Here is a 15,707-nt window from a genome sequence, read left to right on the forward strand (position 1 = left end):
GCCACTGACCGACCCATTCATTAAATATGTGTTGCCATGGCACAGCACCGCGCCGCAGAGGCTGGTGGCGCACGAGGTGGGCGCAGTGAAAACGACGTGTCTTGGTTTGATGCTTACCGTACTGCTAAAAGAAGAGCGTGGACAGTGAAAATCAGATGAACTGAAAAACTGGCATTCAACTCTCCCTCCAACCATCACATGACCAATGTGCTTAACATGCCAAGAGGTATAGTGGTGGTGGTGGTAGTTGTGGTGGGGGAGGAGAGCGGATAAATTGTCTTCCGCATCCACCCACTAAGCAACGAGTTCATCAATTCCCATTTGTAGCTGGCATTTCTATTTAGGCCCCTAATATATCAATTTAATGATCTCACCCCCTTCTTTTTTTTCCCCATTGCTGCTCACCAAGTCCCAGTACTCCTCTTCTCCTCCTGTTTCTCTTGCTACACGTAGGATGTAAAGTGTGCAGTCTCGTTTTCGAAGACTCAGAGGCTTTGGTCAGAGAGGGGACTCAGAGGTTACATTAGCAGCATGAGACAGCATATTAGTAATTTAAATGCAGATTTCTCCAGTAACTACTAAAACCACAGGACGATGTCCAGCGGGGATCACGGCAGCAAATGGGGGGGTGATTTGGAAGTTTGAGTATCAATTACAACATAATCGGCATTTACAAATTTACTTATGACGCCACAAACACAACTATTACACAATCGTAATACTAGTACTATAGATCTTAACATGAAAAGTAAAATAAAGTCATTTTGAAACCACATCCAATCACAATATCCATAATGCTGAGTGTCCTAGTTTAACTGGTTGAGAGTCAATCAACTGCATGTTTGCTGGTTGCAGCCAAATGATGCCCTCCATTTTGCCTCAATAGCTCCAGGTGCCTTTTCTGTACAAGTAAAGTGCCTCACAGCTGCCGATGTGCACCTCAAAAGTCAACAAATAACAGAGCATCGCTGGAGCCCTGGCATTTCAATCCAAACGGTAAGTAAGTGATGTTGTTGTATATTGGAGGAAGGTAGGATGGCTGTAGAGTGTAGACCAATAGTGACTTTGTGTATTGTTTATTTATTTATTAGTTTATTTTGTAAACACAACTTTTGCTTAATGTGGCGGAATGAAGGAAGCTGGACAAATAGGACAAACACATTGATCTGTGTCATCAATTAGTAATTATGTTCCACTGCTGTAGGGAAAGTGTGGCCAAGCATCCTTCTACTGAAGAGATGAGCTCTCCTCAGAGTACTCGTTAGGTTAGTCATTGATTTACTCAGAAGAAGGTCCTAATAGGTACTTAGCCCTCTCCTCCCCGCTGCGCCAATGCGAGAAAGCGAGACAAGCCGAACAAATGACTGTAGGGATATTATAACAAGCACTTCGCTTTCTGAAGGGCTTCTTTTTTCTAGCCTCTGATCAACGAACAGGAACGTGATCTGAAAGTACACCGAACCCGGGGAGGATTTTCCTTTTTTATGAGGATGCTGATGAGACGGCAGCGCTCCCTGACAGACAATCTTGGCGGAATTAAAAATCTTCACGGGAGCAGAAGTGGTGTGTCTCATCAAAAAGCGTCCTTTCAATTATTTAACAGGAGCTAGAGGAAAGTTTTAATTAGAAAGTTGCATAAGAGGATGTGTTTGAAGGAATCCAGCCTGTCAGCTAAATGCATCATTATGGAACTTGTATTATAAACATATGGTATACTGTATACAGTTAAAGGAAATACATTTAACACCTTTACAACACAACACTGTTGCAGCTTTTTCAATTGTCAACCTTTCTTACACCAATACAACCGAATACCTTGTAAAAATTCAGTGTAATTTATTTTCCATTTATTTTTCCATTGTAAATGTAAATTCTCCCATCGGGTCTACAATTAACATGGCACTTTTTTGCACAGTGCTGCAAAAATTTAAAAAATATACAATACCATCTGGTATTCATAATTCTATTATGCAAAACTTTCCCAAAATATATTCTTTACTGTAGTACATCAAATATGAAAAATTACCTACTGCTTTCCGGAGCATATTAAAAGTGTTCCAGCGCTGTCAATTCATATAAAATTCACGTAGAGAAGGTAGGTTGCTGTGAAATTAAGTGTCCCACCATTACGCCACAGGAAATGAATTTATCCTTTACAGTAGCGAGCGTCAGTTTCGCCCTTTGTGTGTACGTGTGTGTGTGTATGTCTCACCTTTCTACCAGCTAGTCATTCATCTCAGTTTGACATTCCCATTACCAGCAGCTCAGAAAAGAGCACTGGGATCACCTGGGGTAATATCACTTGGTCGGTGAGCCTTCATGCAGACGTTAACTTCTACTCCACAATCCGCTATTGTGATTAGCATCAAGCACGATTAGTATTTTATTTCCTTTACTATTTGTATACATGAAAGTGGAGGTTAGTATTTCAGGGGGGGTTTGTTGAGCCATCTCATTATAAAACGCTTCATAACAACTTTCCTGACTGTGGATTATTTCTAGTTGTGCTTATTTCTGTTGTGCAAGGTGGTGGTTATCATGGCTAAGTGGGTGGAGCAATCATATTAATCATGACGCCTGGAGTATCTTGTGTACGTGAGCGTGTCCATGCATGCTGTCATGAAGTTATCATAACTAACTGGTGAGGGGAGTTATTTGATTACTTATATGACAGCAATATTGCGTGATAGTGTGTGCCCTGACTTGGACTCCCCCCCCCCCCTGTGGATTGTTTCTAATACTGCTTACTTCTAAATTGTGCATGATGGCGGTAATCATGAATAACTGGTGAGAAGTGTGATCTCATTATAATATGATAGCACATTATGCGCACATGTGGCCATGCGTACTTGAGCATGTTGTGGAATTTTTTTGACAGGATTATTTCTAGCCAGTTTGTTTATTTGTATTGTGCAAGGTGGCAGTTATACTGAATAACTTGCGAGAAGAGTGATCTTATTAATTATATGAATTATGTGAACCGTGTGGACATTTTTGATAGTGTATTATTTAGAGCAGTTCTATTTGTTTCTGTGGTGGCGGTTATTATTAATAACTAACCGGCAAACAGAACCGTTCCATATTATGACACAGACATTGTGCAGGAGCAATTGGATTAATTATATGATGCATACAATTTGCACGCATGGGCCTATGTGTAATCAAGCATGCAGTGGACTTGGTTGACTTGTGTATTAGTTAGTTGTATGCATTTATATTTAGCAAGGTGCCAGTTATCATGAATAAGTGGGAAGTTATTGTATTACACAGGTTGCACATGTATATGCTTGACGAATTGTGCCGGGCCATGGCCCACATTTATTATATGTGCCAGAGTAGTGGAAGTGAACCAATCCGGAATATGCTTCAAAGCACTCACACTAGCCAAACTTGACTTTAGTTGTCAAGGGTTTCAGCAAAGTTTGCATGGCTAAATGTGAGTATGCCCTCCAAATAACATCTTACCAGTAACATTGTCCATTGTTGTCCAGAAGCTTCTGCACCATGTGCTCCACACGGACAAACCAACTGGGCACAGCTTTGTAGATCAGGGGGGTGTCTGACCTGCGAGTAAATGAACCCGTTACAAGCAAATAAATAAGCACGGGCAGCGTAAAACTGCCTCGCAGAGCTGCCAAAATAAAAATTAAGTTCCAAAACATCCATCCATCCATTTTCCATACCGCTTGTCCAAATCCATCCATCCATCCCCCCCCCCCACACCACACACACACACACACACACACACAATGTCCAGAACAATCAGTGATACAGCCGTGATGAGTCAGCGTTCAGTCATTTCTGTAACAAAATACAGACGTTTTGAACATTTGACAGCTCTGGCCTGGTAAGAGAGAGTAAGTTCTATTTTTATGCACTCATTTTTTTCTAGTTACACACACTTCTTAAATACAATTGACAACGCAGATGGTGAGGGGTAATGACTAAAGACTTTCTTCTCTGCAAGCCTGCATCTACTAGTAGCTTGACATCGCTGCATATAATGGGTTTAATTAATTGTACCGCTGCTCAGAGACAAGCTAATGAATTGAAGTTCTGCTAATGTGGGACCTTGAAAGGTTATGACTGTGCTAGCACACTGACTATGAATTGATTCTGCGCTGAGAACGCAAAACATTATTGACCCCACGGTGCATTTGGATACCGCTGACTGAGAAACTGTACTGAGACTTCACAGGAGGTCACACGGTTTGCTGCTGCTAAATAAGGCAGTATTTGATGTGACCAGTAATTCCCATTGTCGGCAATCAGTAGTTACAAGAAGCTATACAGTAGTTTCAGTATGCGAGTTGTCCATGTCTCACCTCCAGCAGAATGGGTAGTTATGTTTGAAAGAGCTGGCATTGACAAGGCGACCCTTCTCCTTCAGCCACTTGATGATATTCTTGTCAGCATCCTACAGTAACAAAAGTATTACATATTTAAAATTAAATGCACGTATGTTAACCGAATGTGATAAAGATGGATTCAATACATGAGAAATAAAATTATAAATAGGGTTGTTGCTTTTTTTTTTTTTTTTTTAAACCTCAAGTCCAAGTGCAATTCTAACCGAAGAGCTCGTTTCTGACATGTTTTGTTCACCAATCCAGCATTTGCTTTGTCATTTTTTATTCCACTAAAACAACTACAAATACAATGTATTCCACCGGACATCATATCCTCGATAGGATACAATAATGGGTAATTCTGAACTGAATAAAAATGGCATATGTAGGAGGTGGGTATCTATTAAGTTGAACAATTGTTTGCTGTACAAAGTTAAGTATTCCATGTGGTTACGTCACAGACTCAAAGGTTTAGTGAATTTCTGTTTGCAGATGTGTGTATGTTTCACAACTCAATTCTCCTGCTTATGACTTTTTCCAGCAAGGTACTTTGTGAAACTTGTTTCATATTTCTTTGTCAAAAAAACAAACTCTTGGCCTAGATTACATTTTATTTTTATTTTTTTACTACCAATTTGACCCCCAAACTCATTACAATGTGAACACCATCTTGTGTTAATGGTGAGTGAGGGGAATTTCACCGGCTACGGAATTGACTAAACCATTTTACTTACATTGGTCAAAGTACCTGTACTTTTGGAATACAAGTGGAAAATATATCTGTATTTAATAACTTCAGCTACCCCATATGGCTCAATTCATATATCTACTAATAAAGTATTACAGTGACAAGATGATAAATTGGACCAGAAGAGAAAAGAGCATAACGCACCTCACGAGGGAGAAAACAAAGGATCAATACAGTGCTTAGAATGCACCCACTTCAATCTTTATTAGTTTAGAGCTGCTCAGTAAGGTTTTATTAATAACCTAAACCTGGATCAAGAGAAGCGCTGACTGCAAAAATGTGACAAGCCGAAGGAAGTGACTGACATCATGAGGCAAGGCAGCACCATGAGGCCAAGATGCAGGAAAAACGACATGCAGCATCAGGTAGGACAAAGGATACATTACGGCTGCCAAAGAAGACAAATGGGAGAGGGTGGTGTGGTGGTACGAGTCGCGGAGAGGCAATTGAATGGAAGGGAGGCTATTTTAGGAAGCGGTGTCAAATATGACGCAGTATGGAGCAGGAATGAGCTGGGAAACAAGGGAATTTTCTGGGAAAATGGGGCCATGGAGTAGGCAGGGTAAATGATGTAACTAGCTCAGGCTGGGTATGACACCATTTCCATAAATACCTACCTGATAGTTATTTTAGCTGTATATTCCACATCCTTGTTGAATTATGCATTGCACATTGACATTTAGACTGCTCAACTGCATTCGTTTTAAATATTTAGCATTTGAAAACTGACTTAAGTCTGTGTGTGGGGGGTGGGGGCGATTGTGCTTGTGCTTTTCTAAAATAAAACCTGACCATGGAGCGTATCAGGGGTAAGTTAGAAAAAGGATATTTTAGAACAGGGTTGAGCAACTCCCAGCCAGCAATTTCGCATAACCCATCTGTCTCGTATATGCGGTTAGAATTTGGTAGTACCGTATTTTCACGACCATAAGGCGCACTTAAAAGTCTTAAATTTTCTCCAACATGGACGCGGGGCGCCTTATAATGCGGCGCGCCTTATGTGCGCACCGAGTTCCGACATCTATAAATATTGCTGTGTGATGAGCGCCCTGCTTGCCTTTATTATTTTTTTGGAGCATTTCCTGCCGACACGCTGCTTATACAGAGGAAAAGCGGACGTGGCTGAGGACGGGAGGGTGCGTGAAGTAGGACGCTAAAGCAACGCCCCCGCGCGGGGGTGGTTTTTTTTGCTTTGTTTTTTTGGGGGTTTTTTTTACCGCTTGACTGACTAGAAGCATTTCCGGGGTGTGCATTGTGCAAAAACAACATCTGTTTGGCTAAGGACCCCCGAAAATGTCACCTACGAAGAGAGACGCTTTACGAAGCACAGTTTAAACTGCAAGCTATCAGTTACGCGGAAGAACATGGGAATCGAGCAGCCGCGAGAGAATTCAAGAACAACGAATCCATGGTTAGCAAGTGGAGGAAGCAGGAAAACGAGCTTCGCCAAGTCAAGAAGACGAAGCTGAGTTTCCACGGGAAAAAAAGAAAAACAAAACGCGGAAACAAGGCAAGGTGCCCCGAGTTGGAAGACCAACTCGAGCAATGGATTAATGAGCAAAGAACAGCCGAGAGAAGCGTCTCAAGTCACCATTCGACTGAGTGCAATAACTCGGGGCTTGCCATCATTCCGGGAGACTTGACGAACCGCTGGACATCCGTGTAAACAGGGCGTTCAAAGTGAGGTGAGCGGCGTGGGAGCCATGGATGACAGATGGCAAACACAACTTTACTAAGACTAGGAGGCAGCGCCGGGCGAGTTACGCCACAATTTGTGAATGGATGCTTGTGCGAGCTTTCGCAGGGCAACGAGACTGACTCGAACCTGGCGTGTTTGACTGAGAACTTGGCCAGCTGTTCATTTCGGATACAGAAGATGAGGACATTGATGGATTTGTGGATGAGGATTGATCAAAAAATAACGTGAGTACATTGTTAAATACTTCAATAAAGTACAACCGAACTCAGTTTTGCTCCCGCTGCCTTTTTAAAAACATTGTTTTAGCGTGCATCCATGCTACCGTATGTTTTAAGCTAGCGTATGTTTTACCATGCCTGCGCCCAATAATACCTTATGCCTTATGTATGTGTTAAATACAGAAATAGACCCCGTAACTGAGACTGCGCCTTTTAATACGCCTTGTAAATGCTCGCTCATCTCCAGCTTGGTCTCGCAGAGCTGGGTCTCCAACTGAGTGAGGACATCCCTGTGGCTCCCCACCTTATCCATATGGGCCATCTCTATGTCCTCCAGCTGCTTTTCAAGGCTGGAGTTACGAACCCTCAGGCTGTCAATCTGGCTCTGGAGGTCTGTCAGCTGGCCGTGCAAGGTTGTGATCTTGACTTTCATGCTTTTCATCTGCTCCTCATGCTTGCCGGTGTGTTCCTTGAGGGTGTCAAACTTGTACCACTTCTCGGCCTCCTAGACGTTGCGAGCAGCAACAACCTCTATCTCCGTCCGCATGTTGCGCAGGTAGGCGGCGAGTTGGGCCTGCTCTTCATCTAACTCAACGGTCACCTTGGAGTCCTCGATCTCCTTCAACAGGTCAGCCACCTCCTCATCGTGCAGCTGGTTCAATAACTTGATCTCGGCCACAGGCGGCTCGATGCGCTTCTCCAGCACGGCTTTCTGCAATGCAGCATTCTCAACATTCTGCCGAAAATCCCTCAATATTATTTCTGCCTCTTCTTTAAGGGCCAGCTCTTCATCCAGCTTCAGCTTCTACACTTCTACCTCCTCTTCAAGGTAGCCTCTTTCAATATCAGCTGCCCCTTTCTCACTGGTCAGGCCCTCAATCACATTCTGCACATCTTTAAACTTCAGTTCGTATTCTTCTGTGATGCCCGTGGAGGGGCTCTTGCTGCAACCCATTAGCCTGGCCAGCTTCTCCTGAAGAACAGCGTTCCTCTTCTCCAGGGCCTGCACCTTGCCGATGTAGCCTTCAAACTTGACATTGACCTCCTGCCTCTCTTCTTTTTTTGTTGGCATGCGGCTTGTGCAGCTCTGTTCCAAGCTCGAGAGCAGGAACGCACGACAGAGTTTCTGCGGACATCCAAAGTGGATCCATGGCCTCGGGACAGAGATGGGCTCTGGACCCTTACTTTGCTGCCAGGGCGGCTCATTTGCAGGCTCTTCTGGATGTAAGATTTGCTCAACATGTTGCCAATTGTTGTCGTCTTCTCTCTTCTTCTGAGCCAGTCCCAAATCATTGCAGGGTTTTTATGCAACAGTAAAGAATTTCTCAGACAGCCTCGAAACGCCGGCCAAGCTTTAACCGTTTCAAAACAGGACTATGACAAGGAGGCTGTGGCCACCAACAACGTATTGTTAGCCTAAGTCAGAGTCCACTCCCAGCTCTTTTCACGTAAGCATGTGAAATACTTGATCAGATCATGTAGGCCCTTTTTTTTTTTTTTTTAATTCAACATCCACTAGCGACATTAGGCGTCTGTTAGGAGGATGGCGCTCCATGCATACAATGTGCTATGACAATGGGTTTCCCTGAACAACTACACTGATGCAGGCAGTTTAAAACTGTGTGTGGCCTCTATATAGTTACAATTATGTCCGTATATCATCATTTACATTAACTGCGACATTATCATAAGCATTCAAAACAGACATTTGGCAAATATAAAAGACATGGTCGTAGATGACCGCAATGGATTGTATGACACGAAATCTACTAGGAAATAGTATAATAACAATGTCAAAATTAAAAGATCAGGTATAATTTTTATCCCGAGTTGAAATGTCAAATACTGTTATCAAGTACTACCATAATCCGCAGGTTTCCAGGTAATCCATTGATTTTAAACGACTTGATCTAAATAAACTTTGTAATAAGTGTATGTAGAAAATTATTAGTCACCAATCTCTGGGTTTATTGGAAGATTTGAACAAAACTGTGTTTACACTTTCACATTTTGTCCATTGCGATTGCTTTCCTTGTATGGTTCGTTTGGTCAAGTTTGAACGCTATCATCTGAACATCAGTACGCACCAAACAAGCAAAGTGAACACGGGTGCAGTTAAGTTGACTTCAAGTGTGAACACTACACAAATAAAAGGCAAGGACCAATCTTGAAAATGACACCAAAATGCATAGGGAAATCACAAGTGCAGCATTTAAGCAGTCAAATCAGACTGTATTCACACATTTTGTTTGGATAGCGGGGTTCGTTGGTCAAGTGTGAATGCTATAAGCAGATCCCTGGTGCACAAAAAAAAAATGTTTGTTGTTGTTTTTTGATTGCTTGTGAGTGGGTGGGTGTTTATATTCAGCTCATTTTAGTTGTTAAAGTTGAGTGTCTCCATATCATCCTATAACCATAACTCAAAAAGACAACCTACCAATGAAAAATAAATGGAAATACTTCAGTGCAAATATTCACAGCGGAAAAAGATCATTAATACTTAATGGAAAAGCATTTTCTAGTCATAAGCAGAGAAATGGTGAGCAGCGGGGAGAGGAAATATTTAGCTCAAAATGTGAAAAAAATAAATATTATTAAACACCCTATGAATACTGTTAGCAATTTATTGTCAATGAAATATCCACCAAGCTCGATGTAAAAGGCTGATGCGTCACTCACTTTGACATATTGTCCCACAAAATCGGTGACCTCTGAAGTGAAGCAGCCGGAGGCGTCCACGGGGCAGATCGGAGCCTGGTCCCTCTGGATGATGCCGTATTCAGTGCACACCCTGTAATCATCCTACACGAGGAGATTGGACACACATTCAAGCATTGATTATGCTAATTAAATCTCTTTCACATTGTTAGTCACTGTACAATATTGAACAAGTCACGGAGTGTAGCGCAAGACTGTGTTGTAATAAATGTAGGATTCCTTCGCTAGTTAACATTACCTTAGTAGTAATCCTTATGAGATTGTCTTCCCAATAAATCTCCATTAAAAAGATTAAACTCTAAATAAGTAATTACCCAACCACTTTGGCAGACTGTCTCACAAGCCTACTGGCATCTTATGACTCCATACCAAATAGCATGTTTGCAAAGCTAAAAACAAAACACCACTGCTGCTATGTGACAGCTCAGCACCAAGGGGCTGATTGCACTACAACTGTAAATGTATTCTGTATTCCAACAGCCTGTCAAGCGGCAAAAGATGGATTGCTAACGGGGTTGTTTGGCATTTCAGGGCTAGGATGATAGCGTGGGGAAAAAAATGGAAATCCGCCTAAGGGAAAATAAATGCATTGATCTGTCATCTCTAAAATATGTGCAATGCAACACGTTTACAATACTCTCAAGGTCTGAAAGATGAACGAGTGGGTGTGGTGGCGATTTAAGACAACACAAAGGTTACCTACAAGCCTCAGGGCAACCTAAGCCCCATTTGACAAAGTCATCTAACCATTAGCAATGACCCAATAGTAGCCACGATAGCATAGGAACATTGCTTTTTTTCTAAAAGAAGTCTTAAATATATACAAATGATACTTTTAAAAGCAACAAACATTCTTCTTTCTTATGCTTTGTCACTATTTATGTACACATAATAAATAGGTAAATCACTCAAAGAGCATTTTAGACGACGGCAACCAAAGATGTCAGGAGGACATTTTAAGAAAACTAATAGCAGTTGAACCTGGAAAATGGAACACCCTAATGGTCAGCAATTTGGAATTCGGTCAAAATTATCAACCTTAAATTGCGTACAAATACTTAAAAGGTTGAGCCATCAGCGTTTGAGACTTTACGAGAGCATTTGGAATTGTAAAAACAAGTAAAACCTCAGAGAAAGTCTTCTTAAAAAAAGCCACAAAACATTTGACAGACAAATTCTTATATGTAATATGTATTAGAGGGATTGTTGCATAATTGTCTTTTTAAAATAAATGTATGGCCTTCGGAGGGCTAAAAAAACTAAAATGGCCCCTAAAATGAAAATAATAATAATAATAATAATAATTTGTATATAATGATCTAAAAGGTTTAACAACACAAGTGATCCCACCACATATGGTTACTAGTGATGAACCGAAATGAAAATTCTCGGCCGAAACAGAAAGGAAACCAAGTCCGAAAACAATAAAACAATACATTATTGTGCCAATTAGTAAAAATGCATTTATGGCTGTGACTGCGGAGCTGCCAACCTACAGAAATTCACTTCCAGAACAATTTGTCTGAATTACCATATTTTTAAAACTATGTCAAGAACATTACTGCAGGAAAGTAATTGCAGTATGTTATGTAATAGGAACAAAATAATTCTGCATATTGTTCAATCCGGTCTATGAAAAGACAAATCAACAAAAAAGACATACAAATTAATACTTACAGCTCCAAAGTAAGGTGCCTGATGGACCACTCCTGTGCCCTCTTCCTCCTTAACATAGTTATCAGTCACCACCTGGAATGCACCTCTCTCGCCACACTGGGGTTATATCGTGAAAAAACAGAGAGATTTAAAGGACGTAAATACAAATGCCAATATGTGGTCAGGTGGGTGAAAAGAAGAAGAGGCTTGTTTTCATTCTGTAGCCAATATATAAAAGTAGGATGCAGCCACAGAGTTTACTAACCTTGGCAAAGTAATTGAAAAGAGGCTTGTACTTTTTTCCACTCAGCGTTTTGCCAGGAAATCTGGAAAGGCAGGGAACACACTTCAAAGTCACATGTCAGGCAGAGCAGGGGGGAAAAAAAGTTTTCAGAAAACAATTTGGGAGAAGCTTGAGAACCCGATGCAAGAAAACAATCAATTATCCATCTCTAACAGCGCCTGTGCTCATTAGGGTTTTTAACTTATCAAATGCAAATGTACATAAAAGTTAAATACAACTGAACTGTACTTACCAAATACTTATGCAAGCGTGTACAAAGATATTGAAGCCTTTTTACATCGCATTTTGAATGCCGTGTTCATGCCGTTCAAAACTCATTGCGGCGCTGCGCCTTGAGTTGAAATGCTTTGTTCCCTTTTTTAAACTCTTTATTTAACAACATTTCAATGATACACTTGGGTTGATAGCATTGCTGTGGTGTCAGACAGCGCTTCCAATAATAAAAAAGAGCCCAAAAAAAATCTACTCTTACCTATGAACCCTTTTCAAGGATTGTAGAAATAACAAAAGGAACAGATTTTGTTGTGAATTTTCACAACGAAGTCCATTTCTCTGATATGAGAGTGGCACTTACCAAGAGGAATGGCAACAGCAAAATGCACATTCACTTACAGTAAATTTTCGTTGAATTGATTTTTTGTTTTTGTATGAAATTCATGTTTTGTTCTTTTAACAATGATTTTGTGTGCAACTGATACGTGGTTCATTTTGTGCATGACCTGGATGACTGAGAATCTGCACAGACAATAAAATATACCTGTAACATGTAAGCAAACAACCATTCACACCTATGGGCAATTTACAGTTCTCAATTAACCAATCATGCATGTTTTTGGGATGTGGGAGGAAACCTGAGTACCCAGAGAAAACCCACATAGACATGGGGAGAACATGCAAACTCCACACAGGCGAGGCCAGATTTTAACCCGGTATCTCAGAACTGTGAGACAGACGTGGTAACCAGTCAACTACCGTGCCGCCTGGGGGTATACGGTCCCCTCCAAAAATATTGGAATGGCAAGGTCAATTCCTTTGTTTTTGTTGTATACTGATGACATTTGGGTTTCTGATCAAAAGATAAATATGGGACAAAAATTCAGAATTCCAGCTTTCATTTCATGGTATTTACATCTTGATGAAGCCACCCACTTTTCAAGTGAGTAAAAGTATTGGAACAGACATTATTAAATTAACTTTAAGTGAATAACATTTAATATTTGGTGGCATAACCCTTACTTGCAATAACTCCATCAAGCCTGCGATCCATTGACTTCACCAGACTGTTGCATTCTTCATTTGAAATGCTTTTCCAGGCCTTTACTGTAGCCTCTTTAAGTTCTTGTTTGTTTCTGGGGGTTTCTCCCTTCAGTCTCCTCTTCAGGAGGTAAAATGCATGCTCAATTTGGTTAAGGTTCGGTGACTGACTTGGCCAGTCTAAGACCTTCCACTTTTTTCACCTGATGAAGTCCTTTGTCGTGTTGGCAGTGTGTTTTAGGTCATTGTCTTGTTGCATGACGAAGCTTCTCCCAATTAGTATGGATGGATTTTCCTGTAAATTGCCACACAGAATGGTTTTGTAGACTTCAGAATTCATTCTGCTGCTACCATCATGAGTTACATCATCAATAAAGACTAGTGAGCCCATTCCAGAAGCAGCCATGCAAACCCAAGCCATGACATTACCTCCACCATGCTTCACAGATGATCTTGTGTGTTTTGGATCATAAGCAGATCCTTTCTTTCTCCATATTTTGGCCTTTTCATCACCTTGGTAGAGGTTAATCTTGGTCTCATCAGTCCAGAGAACTTTGTTGCAAAACTTTTGTGGCTCATCTCTGTACTTCTTTGCAAAATCCAATCTGGCCTTCCAATTCTTTTTGCTGATGAGTGTTTTGCATCTCGTGGGATGGCCTGTATATTTCATCTCTCAGAGTCTTCTTCGAACAGTGGCTTGTGATACCTTCACCCCTGCCCTGTGGAGGTTGGCAGTGATGTCACTGACTGTTGTCTTTGGGTGTCTCTTCACAGCTCTCACAATGTTTCTGTCATCAACTGCTGTTGATACCCTTGGCTGACCTGTTTGATGTCTGTTGCTCAGTATACCAGTAGTGTCTTTCTTTTTCAGTACATTCCAAATTGTTGTATTGGCCATGCCCAATTTTTGTGCAATAGCTCTGATTGATTTTCCCTCTTCTATCAGCTTGAAAAAGATTTGCTTTTCTCCCATAGAAAGCGCTCTGGTCTTCATGTTTGCTTAACAGCAAATGCAGTTTTCACAGGTGAAACCTAAAGTCAAAAACAAGCACTACCGAATGCTTAAGCAATCAATCTAAAAGGCAACACCTCAGTAAGAAGAAACAGTCACATTTCAATACTTTTGCTCACTTGAAAAGTGGGTGGGTTCAAACAAAAGGTGCTCTGTCCTGAGTTGTTGAACACATAGAGATATAAATACCATGGAATAAAAGTTGGAAGTCTGAACTTTTGTCTCATATTCATCTTTTGATCTGAAACCCGAATGTCATCAGTATAAAACAAAAACAAAGGAATTGACCTTACCGTTCCAATACTTGACCGTATCCCCGCTTATTCAAGAATTTTGGGGTTTAAAAAAATAAAAATTAACCCCCCCCCCCCCCCCCCCCTCCCCCAGTGCAATTATAATGGGCATTAATCATCTGTGGATTTTCGCTATTTGCGGTCGGCCCAGCCCCGGGGTTCCGATGTATTGCCATTCCTAGTTATAGTTTGTCAATTTAAAAAAAAAAAAAAAGATTTACACTATGTGTATTTCACCAAATCTTATAACTTATAAAGTCTGCTATCTTAATGTTAACACAGAATGCAAAACACAATTGTTGGTGTTTTTCATTGCGGTGGAACGGATTAATGGCATTTTCTTTCATTTCTGTGAGAAAAGATGATATAACTGTTTTGGATTACGACCATGGTCCCAGAATTAATTAAACTTGTACGTCACATAATATACCTAATATACAATGAAATATTGAACAGTCTTTTGGGCTGAAATTCAAGCTATAAAGTTGCGATGGGTCACATTAGCTATGCTAATTTACAGCATTGTAACAATGAGACTCACTTAAGCGTGTAACAAAAATGCTTGATGCTAATGTTACTTGTTTCATTTGCAATTTAAATTCTGCAAGCTTTTGGTAGAATTTTACACAAAAGCACTTTGCTGTTATATGAGGGAGCTCAGAGGGACTTGTGTTTAATTATCTACATCTAAAAAGGGATGCATGACTCACTCTCTCGCAAGTTTGAAAAGTGGCTCTATAAACACTCACTTGTCCAGGAACGTGTACTCGCTCTCCAACTTAAACAGAGCGCCCAGCCGGGACTCCATCATGATGTACGTCTTGTTGGTGGTATTATCTGTGAAAAAAAAAAACAAGCCAGGCAACTTTGGGCGAAGCTTTAACCAGGTCATTTAAAATATTTAGGTGCAAGCCTCTTGGCATTACACAAGAAAAAGTTGGACAAGTGGTACAATTTGGAGTTCAACCAAACTACTGTGGAAATTTTTTTGCCACAAGTCCAAAAACATTTTATGTGATGTCAACAGATCTTGTGAGACTTCAGCTCAGTAAGCAGGAAAAAAACAACTCTACAAGAGTGTTTGGCTTTTTTTTTTTTTTTCTAGCTTTGTTTCATGCCTTTTGTTTGCTTTTTTGATATCAGCTAAACTTGGTGCCAAAGAAGAAATGTGTGAGGAGAATGACAAATCCACATAGGAAAGGGTGAGGAACACATTCAACTCAATTTTATTTATATAGCACTTTTACAACAACCACAGTTAACAAGTGCTGTACATAAAACCCAATATACAATAATTTAAATAATACAATCAAACAACTACAGAATATACTATTTTCTAATTAAAATATACAAGAACTCCCTTTATATTAGCATTTAGGATAGAGGAGGCGCCAAGTTTTATTCCCTCTTGTTGCACATATTGTTTTAGTAGATAGGAGCAAGATTGAACTCTCCA

General features: G+C 40.6%; 1 protein-coding gene and 1 pseudogene across 1 annotated transcript in view; both read right to left on the bottom strand.

The window, feature by feature from the left end:
* Nucleotides 1–15,707, bottom strand: part of iars1 (isoleucyl-tRNA synthetase 1) — a 54,510-nt gene that overhangs the window by 30,767 nt on the left and 8,036 nt on the right. The window contains exons 8-13 of the mRNA XM_061783705.1: nt 15,001–15,088; nt 11,654–11,714; nt 11,410–11,505; nt 9,694–9,816; nt 4,326–4,417; nt 3,466–3,564 (exon numbers count right to left, since the gene is read on the bottom strand). Of these exons, the coding sequence (XP_061639689.1) occupies nt 3,466–3,564; nt 4,326–4,417; nt 9,694–9,816; nt 11,410–11,505; nt 11,654–11,714; nt 15,001–15,088 (559 nt within the window). The remainder of the gene's footprint in view (nt 1–3,465; nt 3,565–4,325; nt 4,418–9,693; nt 9,817–11,409; nt 11,506–11,653; nt 11,715–15,000; nt 15,089–15,707) is intronic.
* LOC133484124 (vimentin-like) lies at nt 6,391–8,469 on the bottom strand (annotated as a pseudogene).

The sequence above is a fragment of the Phyllopteryx taeniolatus genome, chromosome 9, assembly GCF_024500385.1.
Source record: "Phyllopteryx taeniolatus isolate TA_2022b chromosome 9, UOR_Ptae_1.2, whole genome shotgun sequence".
Classification (NCBI taxonomy): Eukaryota; Metazoa; Chordata; class Actinopteri; order Syngnathiformes; family Syngnathidae; genus Phyllopteryx; species Phyllopteryx taeniolatus.